The 14,487-nt window shown below is 30.7% G+C and overlaps 2 protein-coding genes across 2 annotated transcripts; both read left to right on the forward strand.

Annotated features, from left to right (window-relative positions):
- The first annotated feature begins 263 nt into the window (after window positions 1-263).
- Window positions 264-1,626, forward strand: LOC133310255 (probable carboxylesterase 12). Its single transcript, XM_061511155.1, has one exon. The coding sequence runs from the start codon at window positions 499-501 to the stop codon at window positions 1,426-1,428; it is 930 nt and encodes a 309-aa protein (XP_061367139.1). The 5' UTR covers window positions 264-498; the 3' UTR covers window positions 1,429-1,626.
- A 502-nt stretch (window positions 1,627-2,128) lies between these two features.
- On the forward strand, window positions 2,129-9,729 carry LOC133310243 (probable carboxylesterase 7). The gene is made up of 3 exons (XM_061511139.1): window positions 2,129-2,198; window positions 8,425-8,428; window positions 8,742-9,729. The coding sequence occupies exons 1-3, from the start codon at window positions 2,129-2,131 to the stop codon at window positions 9,712-9,714; spliced, it is 1,047 nt and encodes a 348-aa protein (XP_061367123.1). The 3' UTR covers window positions 9,715-9,729.
- The last annotated feature ends 4,758 nt before the right edge of the window (window positions 9,730-14,487 follow it).

Raw genomic sequence — 14,487 nt, forward strand, 5'->3', positions numbered from 1 at the left:
CCAAGAAAATTGGTCTGTTAGAGAGTGCTTATTCCACATGCATTTCGTCACCAAAGCCTAAATCAATGCCAAGCACAGGAAAGTGTTCTATCTAAATTGAAAAAACTCATACTTACGTTATACAAGCTGTCCCGCGAGTTAAATTTTGATAATCAATATTTATTAATTACCTGATTAAAACAACATATATATGTATATATATATTTTAAGTTAACAGCATTTATTAAGCGACTAAAAAGGCACAGATGTCAACCATACAATAAATAATAATTAACTTTAGAGTTTTCACGAGTATGAATAAATAAAAAGAGTTGAGCCACACGAATAAAATAAAAACCGTTCTTTATGGCATTTTCTTTGCTCAACGACCGTTTCCTACGCCTCTAAAATTCTTAACATTGTTTTTATATTCAAAGCAAAACACTCCCATTCTCACATCACTCCAATTTTCTTCATCTTCTCTGCTCTGCTTTCATCATCATCATCATCATCTCCACCATGAATCCAAATCCAAATCCAGACTCCAGTGATGTTCTCGTCGAATTCCCTCACCTCTTCCGTAAATACAAAGACGGTCGCATTGAACGCTTTCTCGGCACCGAAACCACCCCTGCCGGCACCGACCCCCGAACCGGCGTTCAATCCAAAGACGTCACCATCAACGCCGGAACCGGCGTCGGAGCACGCCTCTACCTCCCACCAAACGCCGCTTCCTCTGCCCAGAAACTCCCTCTTCTCATTTACATCCACGGCGGCGCGTTCTGCGTCTGCACGCCTTACAACCCTGGCTACCACCTCCACATGAACACCGTCGCCGCCGCGGCAAACGTCGTCGTCGTTTCCGTGCATTACAGGCTAGCCCCGGAGCATCCACTCCCCATCGCCTACGACGACACCTGGGAAGCCATACAATGGGCCGCCGCACACGCTGCCGCCTCCGGCGGCGGACCCGAGCCGTGGCTCAACGACCACGCCGATTTCGGGAAGGTGTTCTTCGCCGGAGACAGCGCCGGCGCAAACCTGGCACACAGCATGGGGATGCGAGGCGCAAGTGAAGGGTTTGGTGGGTTGAAGCTGAATGGGTTGGTGTTGATCCATCCTTACTTCGGGAACGAGGAGAGAGACAAACTGGTTGAGTTCTTGTACCCTGCTTATGGAGGGGTGGATGACCCGAAGATACACGCAACGAGGGATCCGAAAATTTCGGGTCTGGGTTGCGGGAGGGTGCTGGTGATGGTGGCGGGGAAGGACTTTTTGAGGGACAGAGGGAGGAGCTATTATGAAGTTCTGAAGAAGAGTGGGTGGAATGGAGTGGTGGATATGGTGGAGAGTGAAGGAGAGGACCACGTGTTTCATCTGTTCGACCCCACCAAGGAAAATTCTGCGGCTCTTGTTAAACAGTTTGTCTCTTTCATGAAACAAGTCTAGAAGGGCAAGGCAACGAAAGCAAGCGTACGTTGTTTGTTGGAGTTAGATTAGGCCCTATAATTTATTATCGTCATCATTATCATTGTTGTTGTTTTGCTGTTTCTTTTCTCTTTCTCTTTCTTTTCTTTTGGGTTTTAACTTGTAAGCCACAGTTCCCATGTATTCATGTGGACTGAACTGAATCCGTTTTGTTTTGAATCATCTTCAATTCATCTGTTTTCTTTCTTTTCTTTTTTCGTTTTTTTACGGAATTCAAGGGAGAGAGAGAGAGTGAATAGCGTCATTCTCAAATGTGTCCCGGGTTCTTTTCTAATTGTCGTTTTTTTTCTTTGGGTTATGTTTATCTCATTTTATATGAGATAAACATCTCTCTTACACACATAAAAAGGAGTTGGTCCCACCATTTTTTTTTCTCTCTCCTCTTACATATGGGTCCCACTTATACTTTTATTTCTACAACATGAGATAATTCTTTTCCTACAACATAATAAAAATATATCTTTTTTATTTATAGATCATGGGAGTTAATTTTGTTCAGGTACTGTTAAATCGAATACATGAGCTAATTGAGTTACCATGATTTGATTTTCAAATCGAGTAAGTAATGATTCTGTATTGCAAATTCGTAACAGCTCAATCGTTCAAACGTAATAATGAAGTTACAGCTTGAGTCTGATTGCAATTTACTCAACTCTAAAATATGCGTGTTTTCAGCGAAGGAAAACAATCTCTACCTGAGCCAAATCAGGAATGTTTGGCAACAGGGGCAGGTGCGTTTGGTAGGAGTTTAATTTGTAGATATCAATGGATCTGGTATTTTAATATTTCTATATTTGGTACAAGGTTTTAAAAATTTCAACTAGAAAAAATAATTTGCTCAGTATTTTATATTTGTTTGAAAATTATGAATTACTTAGAAGGTGGTATTTTTGAATTACCGATAAAGTGCAAAAATGAGCTCGAAATTAGTTGATGAAAATGATTCTATATTCAGCCTATCAAAAATTACTATTATTTAGTCAAGGGTTGTCGTCGTAATTTCACCTTACAATATTTTACCTTCGATCAAATATAGATTTAGGAAACTTAAATTAATTTTTCGTGTAATATTTCGGCTTATCAAATAACTTTTTTTAACTTCCTAGAAAACTTAATTTTCCATTATATTTTTAGTAATTGAAATTTCCTAATAAATTTTTTTTCCCTACCAAACACTCGCTAGTTGGCTACCGTTGCTCGGTTTCTTTTTATTTTTGGTAGAGTCGATAGGACTATTTACCATCAATTACTATGAATTGTAACTTGGCATCTTTCAAAAAAATAAAATAAAGAAAGAAACATTTTTAGTTGAGTTAAAAAAATAGTTTAAACAACTCAAATATATGGCACAGTTGATAAGCGATCTCTATCAACGTTGTGGCTGAGGTTCCATTCCTGGGCGACTTCGCTATTAATTTTCTCCAATTTTACTAATTTTTGTCTAATTTAATTAATTTTTTTACTAGTTATTTGCTGAAACTGTTTCAAGAGTTGAATAAACTGAAGGTAAATAATCGAATCCGTGGAGTAGTGGGCCAAAAGTGAGATGTTCAAAATTCAAATATCGTAAAAGTCCAACACCAACCCTCCAAAGCTATCAATTAATTAATGAATCGAATAGACGTTTGGAACAGTTACTTTGAAAATATGATTTTTTTTTTCCGGTAAACAAAATATGAGTTTTACTCGCGGTTATTAAATCCAGGTATCGATCCAGTCGGAGTACTGAGTGACTGAGTCACTAATCAGATCGGTGGATCACTGGTCGGATCGGTTGACTCGGATATATATAGATATATAAAAATATGAACATATAAATTCAATTATATTCTCTATATCTAAAATGAATTAAACAATGTTCATTAAATAAATTCAAAATTAAGAAGCATAAATAAATAAAAATGAATGATATTACTATGTCAATTTAAATTGCAACTCAGAATCCCCATAAACATATCTCTCAATGACATTGAACTCATATTTTTCAAGTTCAACTACATTAAAATGACATATATCACATCCTCTTAATATATTATTCCGCAAATTGCTTCAGTATTAGCAGTCAAAATTTGAGGTCATTGTAGAAGATACTAGCAAATAAAATTACAAAAAGTTTTAAAATGAGTTCTACATTTTTTTGAAGAGATGAAACAATTTTGGTTTTTTTTTTTAATATATGACCCGACCGGGTCACCGAATTTGACTGATTTTGTCCGAGTTTTGACCGAGTTTGACCTGATCGATGTGTGACCGGTTCATTGCTTAACCCGAACCGATCCAATGACCGATTCACCGAGTTTCGGATCGACCCGGCCTGGTCGGATCGGGTTTTACAACTATGGTTTTACTTATAAGTAAATATGAATATAAGGAATTAAAATTATAAAGTATTAAATAAACTTTTATTTTATTTTTTAAAATTTGTAATATATTAAATATTTTATTTATTAACAAATAAATTCCTGAAAATAATAGAATTGTGTGGACAAAAAACAATTGAAAATAATATGTTCCCGACAAAAACTAGCTGAATTAATAGGATCATCATCTTAAAAAATTTAGATTTAATTCTTTAATTGTATTCTTGACGTTGAACATTATTGGTAATTCTATAAATGTCACTATACGTTGTCAATTAAATTTGTAATATATTTTGACTATTAAATGAGATGACATTTTTTAACTTTAATTTTCCTTTCCCAAAATTATCAACTAGTCATGTTAATGTCAATAACGTACCAATTGACAAACACAACAACAGCTAACGTGCCGCGTGGGCTCCGTGTGGTAAATAAATTTGTATTACACAAGTATTTCAAATTTTAAATAAGGTTTAAAAAAAATAATTTTAATATATGTTTAAAATTACAAGAATTATATATAGAGATAATTTAAAAGCATTTAAATTTAAATTTTAAAAACATATTAATGACGTGTATTTTTTTTATTTTTTTTGGGTGAAAAGACGTGTGTTTTTTTAGTAGAGAGTTGACTAACAGATTAAACTATTATCAATATAGTACTTTCTAATTTAAGAAAATAAAATTTTAAAAAGGATTAATTTATGATTATAAACTATCAAAATTAAAAATTTAATTATTTTGAGTGAAAAAGCATTTAAAATTAAAAGAAAATTAACATAATCTTTTTTAAGGTGATTAATAATGGAAAGATATTAAACAATGGTGAAATTATATGTCTTAGGGACCTACAAAGTAATGGCTTGATTTGTGTATCTTTCCTATTCCCATTAAGTAATGGCTATGCTGAATGGCTCTCTAAGTATTCATTTGACTACCGGTTAGAAAATGATTTGTGTATCTTTCCTATCCATGCTTCTGGTATTTGGCCATTTTTTTGGCTGATTTCTCTTCTATTTGTTATTTTCGTAAGATTGTTTTGACTTGATTTGTTTTGGGATTTTTTCCCTCTAGATTTACAAAAAAAATAAAAATATTAACAAAATTTTAAAAAGATGATTCTGTTGTTGGAATTCTTATGAAGAATTTATGGTATAATGAATAAAAAGTTAGTTGAGAATATGAAAATGTAAGAGAATATGAAGGATATGTGGGATAAGGGAATTATACATTAGATAAAACGAGAGGTGGAGTAGGCTTTATAAAATTTAGCCTCACTCTCATTGGGCATCCCACTTGATACACGGTTCACCACGCAAGCATGAAGAAATGATTATTTATTAAAATTATTACATAAGAAAAAAAATCCTTAAAAAGTGATATTTTAAGGTTTAAAGTAATTAAAGGGATGTTAAACTTATAATTTTTTTTATCCTTTCAATCATTTTTTTTATGGTTAGTTCAAAATTACACCATCGGTTACAAAATGGAAGTGTCGTAGATATGATTTTGATAAAACAATAACAAAATGATTGTAGGAGGTAGTAAGGAAATAAGATTGTAAGTATAACTTAATCTAAGTAATTAATACACATATAATTATATTTAAAATATACTATAATCTATTAATATTAACTTACTGGATAATTTTAAAGTGTAACTCTTAATTATTTATTTTAATGAAAAGGCCGCTTTAAAAAATGTCTTCATGTATCTGTTTATTTAATATTGATGAGAAAGGAAAAAATGTATGACAAAAGAAAAAGCTGACTCAGGGTATAATTTTCATATTTTGTATCATTAATTAATCAACTAATAATTATTATGAATTAAATTTCCTCTTTTTGTCTTAATTTTAGTATTAAAAATTAAATACAAAAAATTAAATATTAAAATATTAAATTATAATAGCTATAATTCTGAAGCTGTATATTTTTTGGAATATTCTTTAACTTCCTAAATTTTAGTTATATATATATTTGAAATAAAACTGTATAGTTATACTAAACTCTTTAACATTATTACTATTTATTTTAAATGTTAACTAAAAAGGAAAATTGAGGAGCATAAAATTCACATCAAAACGCTAAGACTCTGAAAGTACCTAATAAAAGATTTTTGTACGTGTTTGACTGTGTTCTGATTTTTTTGCTTTTGAAACTATTTTGGAGAATAGTTAATGTAATATGTGTTTTTTATTTTTTTTGGTTTTGAAAGTTAAAAGTCAAAACACAAAATAAAAATAACTTACATATGTTCTCTTAATTTGATTCTAAAAACAAACAAAAAATTATAATTTTTAAAACTTTTTTTACAAAATAAATCTTATCAAATGGGGTTTTTTTTTTTTTTCGGAGAATCAAAAAATTATATTGCAAAACTGATTATAATTTATACATTGTTACGGAGAATAAGGTAAGATTACTTGCGAAATTAGGAAAAGCCCAATTGCGAACATCTGAAGCAAAGAAAAGTTGGTGGCGTGATTCAAATGAGACTACTAGACTAGAGTAGCCTGATTTATTATTTTCTTGATGATATTTCATAGCTAAAAATGTCGTTCATCAACTATGTTTTAAGTTGTTAAACTATTTTAATTTTTCATTGTATCTATTAAGCTCAAGAAAATTTTTCCTTCTCATTCCTTAGCACCTGCTTGAATTATGAATTTTTTTTAATTTATCACGTGTGAAAGGCTCAATTTCATGTTTTATTTTCTAAAATGTCATGTGAAAATTTATCACTTTTTTCAAAATAAAAATCATGTAATTGTCACATAATGTGTCCTTATGAAATGCTTAACGTGGAGCTTTCCTTTCACATAGGTGAGAGATGCATGGTTCAAATGCATCCTTGAACTTGAACCCTTTCTCCTTCAGGATTTTCTTCTACCCCTTACACACACCCGATGAGTCCCCTCCCCAGCATTTTAAGGCTTGTTTAATTGTATTTTAGTTTTTTTTTTTTTTTTTTTTTTTATTCTTAACACTGTTTTGTAGAATAATTATGAAAATATATGTTTTCTGTATTTTTTTTTGTTATGTTTTAAACGTTAAAAGTCAAAAACGTAAAATAAAAACATTTCAGACATATTATCTAAAGTTGATTCTAAAAACAAAAAACAATTATAATTTTTAGAACTATTTTTACAAAAAGGCCTTATCAAAAATTTTTTTTTTTTTGGAAAACCAAAAATTTATTTTTAAAAATGGAATTCAAACAGGCCCTTAATTTCTCCAATCTCGTATTCAAATAATTGTAATATAAGTTATAATTAGTGAAAAAAATTTAATTATTTAATCATGTATTGTAATCATTTAAAAATTAATAATTTCATAAATTTTAATACATTCTATATGGCCAATTGGTTGTTGTGGAGGAAAATAAAATGAAAAATTATTTTTCATTTTAAATGATATAATTTTACGCCATTTTAAATAAAATAATTGTGTTTTGGTGCATTTTGTTATTTTTTATATTTTCTCTCATTCACAATACTCTAATTTTATAATTTTATGGAGGATAGAAAATATAAAATACCAATAAATAGAAATCAAAATAAGGTTGTTTTATTTAAAATAAGACAAAGTTGTGTCTTTTAAAATGACAAACTCGTTTCCCTATTAATTTCGAACTAACTTCAAATTTTGTTTACAATTTTAAATGTTGGTTGATTAGATTTACAATTTTCTTCATTAATTTAACCCGAACTTTATCTATTAATATGTAGAAAGCAAATGAACAAAGCGATAAAAATAATCATACGCATCATTTATCCTCTGATCTCATGAAGAACTTTAAGAATATGATTTTTTGATATAAGTGTCAAACTAAAAAATTTGACATCAAATTTTAACCGTTGATTTTTGTCAATCTTATGATTATAATTATTGAATTATATTTATTAATTAATTAATTAATAATTTTTAATAAATTATAACCATTAAATCTACGGAAATTAACTCTTATAATGTAGTGTCAAATGTTCATATTAAGACATGCAACTACAATTTGATTCCATCATTCGGTGGAACGAAGAGAAGTAGGGGCTCTCCTTGTGCAATATAATATTTCTATTAATTTTATTTCGGAGGGAGGCTAGCACCTCCTCCTAACTGCGTTACTTTACCATTCTTACTCATCGGTCAATGAGCCTAACTTCTACTTACATTTCAAAATGTGAAAAATGTGTATCATTTTAAAATATATAAAATTATTCTATTTTAAATAAGAAAAAGAGACAAATTATTGAAAGAGTTTATTAATCTCATGTTACATGAGATGATATTTTCATGTGGGTGACACAAATATGTGGGGTCTACAATGTAAAAAGAAAAAGAAAAAGAAAATAAAAAATTGGCACGAAATTCTATAGTTGTATGACATAAGATAACTTTTTTATATAACATGAAACTATTATTTCTCATTATTAAAAAGAGAGTGAGAAGGAAAAATTTCAAAAGTGTGAATTTCACCTTAAGTAAAAGGAGATAAAATATATCATTTAAAATAGCACATTTTTTTTCTTTCAAAATTTACATATAATTGTTTCTACCTGATCTATTAACAATATAAAATTCTTTCACTATCATTGTAGGATGGTAATTTTTTATATTTATTCTTTTATCATATAACCTTTTAATTTTTGTTTTTAACTTTCAATTTATTTCATTTAGGAAAAGGTTATAGTTTATAAATATTTTATTTATAAACTCTTACAAATTATATTATATCGATCCTACTTTAATCAAAAATGTATACCCGATCATATTTAATATGATTAGTAAAAAAAAAAATTATAAACACATCCATGGATTTCATCTGTATCTTTCTTGACTTGACTTTCTCTTGAAATTCAACATAGAAGTTCGGTTGACAGATAGTGGAAGATTCGCCTTCACATCAATAAATAAGCAATAACCCATCATTCACTGAACATAACTCTCACTTGCTACTGCAACAAACACAAACGCTTGCAAAAATGGCCGCAAAAGACAACGACATAACCCATGAGTTTCGCTTTTTCCGCGTCTACAAAGACGGCACAGTGGAGCTCTTCCGACCCACCACCGAAAAGATTCAACCTTTCGATGACCCCGCCACCGGTGTCCGCTCCAAAGACACCATAATCTCCACCCACCCACCCGTCTCCGTTCGGATATTCCTCCCCCAAATAACCCACCCGACCAGAAAACTTCCCCTTCTCCTCTACGTTCACGGCGGCGGCTTCTGCATGCAATCCGCCTTCTCCCCCACCTACCACAACCACGTCGCCACCATCGTCGCCGAAGCCAACGTCATCGCTGTCTCCGTAGAGTACGGGTTGTTCCCGACCCGACCCTTACCCGCTCCCTACGAGGACTCCTGGGCTGCGCTCCAGTGGGTCGCCTCGCACGCTGGCGGAAACGGACCCGAGACCTGGTTGAACAACCACGCCGATCTGAATCGGGTTATCATCGCCGGCGACAGTGCCGGCGGCAACATTACCCACACATTGGTGAGTCGGGTCGGGAAATCCGGGTTACCGGACGTGAAGGTTGTCGGGGCGATTTTGGTCCACCCGTTTTTCGCGGGTTCGGAGGACGATGAGATGTGGCTGTACATGTTTCCAGAGAACGAGGGGTTGGATGATCCTAGGTTGAAACCGGTGGCAGAGGATCTGGGCAGGCTTGGGTGTGAGAGGGTGTTGGTGTTTGCAGCTGAGAAGGACCACTTGTTCCATGCTGGAAGGAATTATGTTGAGGAGCTTAAGAATAGTGGATGGTGTGGGAATGCTGAGCTTGTTGTGAATTGGGGTTTGGAACATTGCTTTCATCTTTTCAATCCCAAACAAGAAAAGGCTCGGGAATTATTGCAAAAATTCGTTTCTTTCATCCAACACGACTAGATCTCTCAAGTACCTTAATTTCTCCCTTTGAGCACAAAACATTTCTCTGACAATGAGGAAAAAAAGAAAAGAAGGGAGTTATATTATTTTATAAATTTCACTCTCGTGGCTTAAAAATGTTTTCTGCCATAAAGGCATAAATCATTTCCCCTAGCACTTATTATGTTATCGGGTTCTAGTTCCGCATGGTTATTTTGTGGTTTAAGGTGACAAGGATTTTAGTTTCTTCTAAAAATTATTAATTGATCGTGACAGCTTCAATTAATCACTTATATTTTTGGATTTAGGGCTTTGATATATTATTATTCAATGGATTCCGATATCATATAAAGTAATCATTTGATTTAATGCCCAATAATTGTATTGATGTGGCTAAAAGATTGGTGGTTTAATTCCTAGGCAAATTTTAGGGCTAATGGTAAAAACCTTCACGTTGTATATCATGAAGGGAATTAGTTTTGTCTAAAAGGATGGGGAGATTTCTGAAAAAAAAAAACAAAAAAACTTTAAGTTATTAAGTGAAAGTTCACCAATGATATTATATTTCTTTAATACATCCTTTCAGATTATCTAACATATTCCCTCAAGTCTTAATGAAGAAGAACTATCAATAATTTTATATTTCTCTAACGTATGTATCCGTTAAGCTCATACGGTCGGTTACCTTTGCTCTCATAAAATAACTATCTGACTTAAATCATAAATGATTTATGAGATAGGATATTTTGACAACCAAATAATGTTACTACCACATCTTAACCATTGATTCCGCCAATCAACGGTTATCATTTTTCAAATCAAATTCATTAATTAATTATTAATTCGCAAAAAATGATAACCGATGATTGACGGAAATCAACGGTTAAGATGTGGTAGTAACATTGATAGTAACATTATTTGGTTGTCACAATATCCTATCCCATGATTTATATGTTTCTAAGAAAAATAATAATCAAATAATGGTACATAAATGACTGTATAATGAAATATTACGAAAATACACTATATCGAAAGGTAATAACTAGCGTTTCTGGGCTTGAAACTTTCTCGCGTTTCCATTGTTTGAAACTTTGATTTTTCCATTCTGTTGATTTGACCTTGACATTATAACAGGAAGAGAATTGATTGTGTTTTGATTTTTTCTTCTTCTTAAAACTGTTTTATATATTAGTTAGGTAAATAGATATTTTTTGTATTTTTTATTTTGAAAATTAAAAATCAAAATACAAAATAAGAAAAAAAATTAGATTTGATTCTAAAAATTAAAAAATAGTAATAATTTTTAGAATTATTTTTACAAAATAAACTTTATCAAATAATTTTTTTTCTTTTTGTGTTCTGAAAATCAAAAACAATTTTTGAAAACAGAATTCAAAGAAGTCCAAAAGACTTCTATTGTCTTTAGGCTTTTGATCTTCCTGTTGTGAGGTTTTTGTTTTGCATTTGATTTTGGCGTACTTTCTTAAATCTTAATTTCCTTTCAACAATTATTATACAAAATTTAAATCATAAAAAAATTAATTTATGTCATTTTAATGAACTAAATTGATTTTATAAGTTAATTTTAAAATTTGTTTTTACAAAATAAATTATTTTACATAAATAAGAATGTGCATGACAACAATTCCGTTCTCCAATATTGTTTATGAAAAGAAATATTTTTTTATTTCTGTGCCTTAGAAGAGTTTCTTGAGAAAAAAATACGTTTGGAAACAAGTTTTATTTTTATTTTGAGAAACATAATTACCTTTGATAATACAATACAAATTTATTTCTTTACTTTTGAAATAATTACAAAAATTTCATTTAATGTGTAAATAACCAAATCACAACAAATATTTTAACTAAAATGCCAAAATTTCATATTTAACAAATAATAATTATTTCATGAAAATAATAAAATATAATATTTTAAATCAATGAAAATACTAAAACAATATTATATTTTGCCTCATGAAAATACTAAAATATATAAAAAATATTACTCATTTTTTAATACCATATTATTACCTTAATATTAATGAAACAGATGAATTGATAAATATATATATTTGAATCTCATGATATCCAAATAACTTAAAGCATAAATAATTCATACCAAGAGAGAGAGGAAGATGAATAATGTTTTGAAGAGATGAAGTCATAGAGACTAAGGATGTTCATCAACCGATCCAAACGACAGTGACCAAACCAAAAAATTAATAACTGAATTAATCGAAAATTGAAAAACTGCATATTTTAATTGAATTAGATCGATTTTAGATTTGGTTAGTGAAAATCGATTCAATCCAAATCGATCAAATGCATTATGTATTTATTATTTTTGAAATTTTATTTCCCTAATTCAGTAGCTATAGCTATAAAAATTTTTATGGAAATAATCTTTCTCAATCTTCCATCAAAGATGTTCATGAGGTAGAAGACACTAATTTGGCAGCATTTGATAACTCTTCATTTGCCAGTAGGGGTGTTCATCAACTGATCCAAACCGCGGTAACCAAACCGAAAAACCGAAAAAACCCGCAAATTTTAAGTGGATTGGATCGGTTTTTTGATGGGTTGATGAAAACCGATCCAATATATTAATTTCCCTCTACCTATTTGGGTCTTTCCCTAATCATAACCTAAAAATTTCTAAACCCAAGACTCATTAACCCATTAACTAAACTCAAGAAAAAATCTAATCACATCTCATCAACAAAATTTTATCTTTGTAGAGCTTTATATCTCATTGTCCAAAAAAAACTATATTATAGTTTAGTAATATTTTTGTATTTCAACAAAAGATGTTATTTGCACAATAATCATGAAATAAATTTTAGGATTTTCTAAAAACCGAAAACCGATCCAATCCAAACCGAAAAAAATTGGATCGGATTTGAAAAAAAATCCAAACCGAATGGATAATTATATGATCAAACCGAAGGGATTGGATCAGATGATTTTTGTTTCCAAAATCGATCCAATCCAGACCGCGAACACCCCTATTTGCCAGTGAATTTGACAAGGACATAACTGTGAGTCAGCACTTTAATAAAAATGAGATGGATGTGTATCTCATGGAGCCACTAGAGAAATGAATTCAAAAATTTGATATCTTGAATTGGTGGAAGATGAATTTTAGCAAATATCCTACTCTTCATCTAATAGCTAAAGATGTATTAGCTATGCCAGTATCTACAATTGCTTCTGAATCTGTATTCAAGCATTTGACATTGGGAGTAGAATTATTAACGATCACAAGAGTTCTCTTACTCCAAAGACAGTTGAAGCATTAATTTGTGCACAAAATAAGAGTTTATAGAAGAATTTGGAAAGATGGATATAGGTAATTTACTTTATTTTACTTTTATAATTTTTTATTTTATATCATCTTTTTTTTCGAATTATTAAGTTACTAACAATATTTTATTATAATTATTTTAGATATTTTTTCAAATACAGAAGTTGATGATGATTCTGGTACAGATTCTGATTAAAAGTTGATGATTATAGTTGTTATTTTTTAATTTCAATCATTCATGTATTTATTTTTAAATTTGTTATTGCTTGAACCCTCTCTTAATCTTTTATTTTCATAAAAATTGTTGCATTGGTGGTTGATTTGAAGAGCACAAAGTGAGCATTGAGCTAGCTAAAAGGGTGAATGAAGTATGGAAGAGAAAGATGATGACTTGAAATCTTGTTGTTTTGTAGATTTGGAATCTTGGATGCTATTGATAGCAGACTACCTTGTTTTATATTTTTATTGTCTATTACTCTATTTTAACTCTTTATGAGTTTTAAAACTTATTTTAATTTGAAGACTTAAATTTTTCAATCATTTGTAACTTTGTAAGACTTCATTTTGATATAGGTAGTGATTTGTATGACTGAAATTTTAGACTTTTCGAAAAATCAAAAACCTATCCAATCCAAATCGAATAAAATTGGATTGGATTGAGTCAGATTTGAAAAAAATACAAATCGAATAGATGAAAAAATGATCAAACCGAAGGAATTGAATAATATGATTTTTACTTCAAAATCGCTTCAATCCAAATCGTGAACGCCCCTAACTAGGAGTGTTAATGGACCGAGCTGGGTTGAGCTTTGGTCTTAAAAGGCTAAGCCTATGTTTAAAGACTTGTGGCCTGACTTATTTACAAAAAATAAAAATCTAAAAAAAAAAAACAAAAGCTTGGTTTAGCTTGTTAAAAAAAAAACAAGACAACGAAAATTTATCCAAACAAAATATACAATCAACAACACTAATAATTTCATAAAGATTCAAAAATTCAATGTATATCTAAAGAGCGTAATATAGAATAAAATCATTCAAAAAATCTGTTTCACACGTAAAATGGGATATTGGGTTGAGGAGAAAGTGAGTGTTATTATGAGTAGTATAAAAAATATAACATAAAAATGAAAGTTAGTATACTAGGCTAGCCTGAGAGGCTTTAAGGCTGAACTTTTGAATTAGAGCCTGAGACTTTTTATTAAACGAGCTTTTATACAAGTTTAAGCATTGTTCTAATAATCAATTTTAGACATGTAAGCTCAAGCCTTCACGAGTCGAGTCAAAGGTCCCTGATTTGTTTATCACCCCTACCCCTAACATAGAGTAGGAGAGGATAAGAGAAGTTACTTGATGGGGCCTGGTGAAACAGAAGGAGGCACATGAGTGAGAAATGTTTCTCTTTGTGTGCCCGAATAAAAAAAAAAATAAGTTACTTCGTTTTTTTATTCCTCGTAATAGAAATTAAATTGGTTCATTCCTGAAAATAAAAA

The sequence above is a fragment of the Gastrolobium bilobum genome, unplaced genomic scaffold (assembly GCF_033153095.1).
Source record: "Gastrolobium bilobum isolate Gb01-03AN ecotype WA unplaced genomic scaffold, APGP_CSIRO_Gbil_v1 utg354, whole genome shotgun sequence".
Lineage (NCBI taxonomy): Eukaryota > Viridiplantae > Streptophyta > Magnoliopsida > Fabales > Fabaceae > Gastrolobium > Gastrolobium bilobum.

Bases quoted from the DNA above. Each gene is read 5' to 3' on its own strand.
- LOC133310255 (XM_061511155.1), top strand. From the start codon at position 499: ATGAATCCAAATCCAAATCCAGACTCCAGTGATGTTCTCGTCGAATTC.
- LOC133310243 (XM_061511139.1), top strand. From the start codon at position 2,129: ATGCGTGTTTTCAGCGAAGGAAAACAATCTCTACCTGAGCCAAATCAG.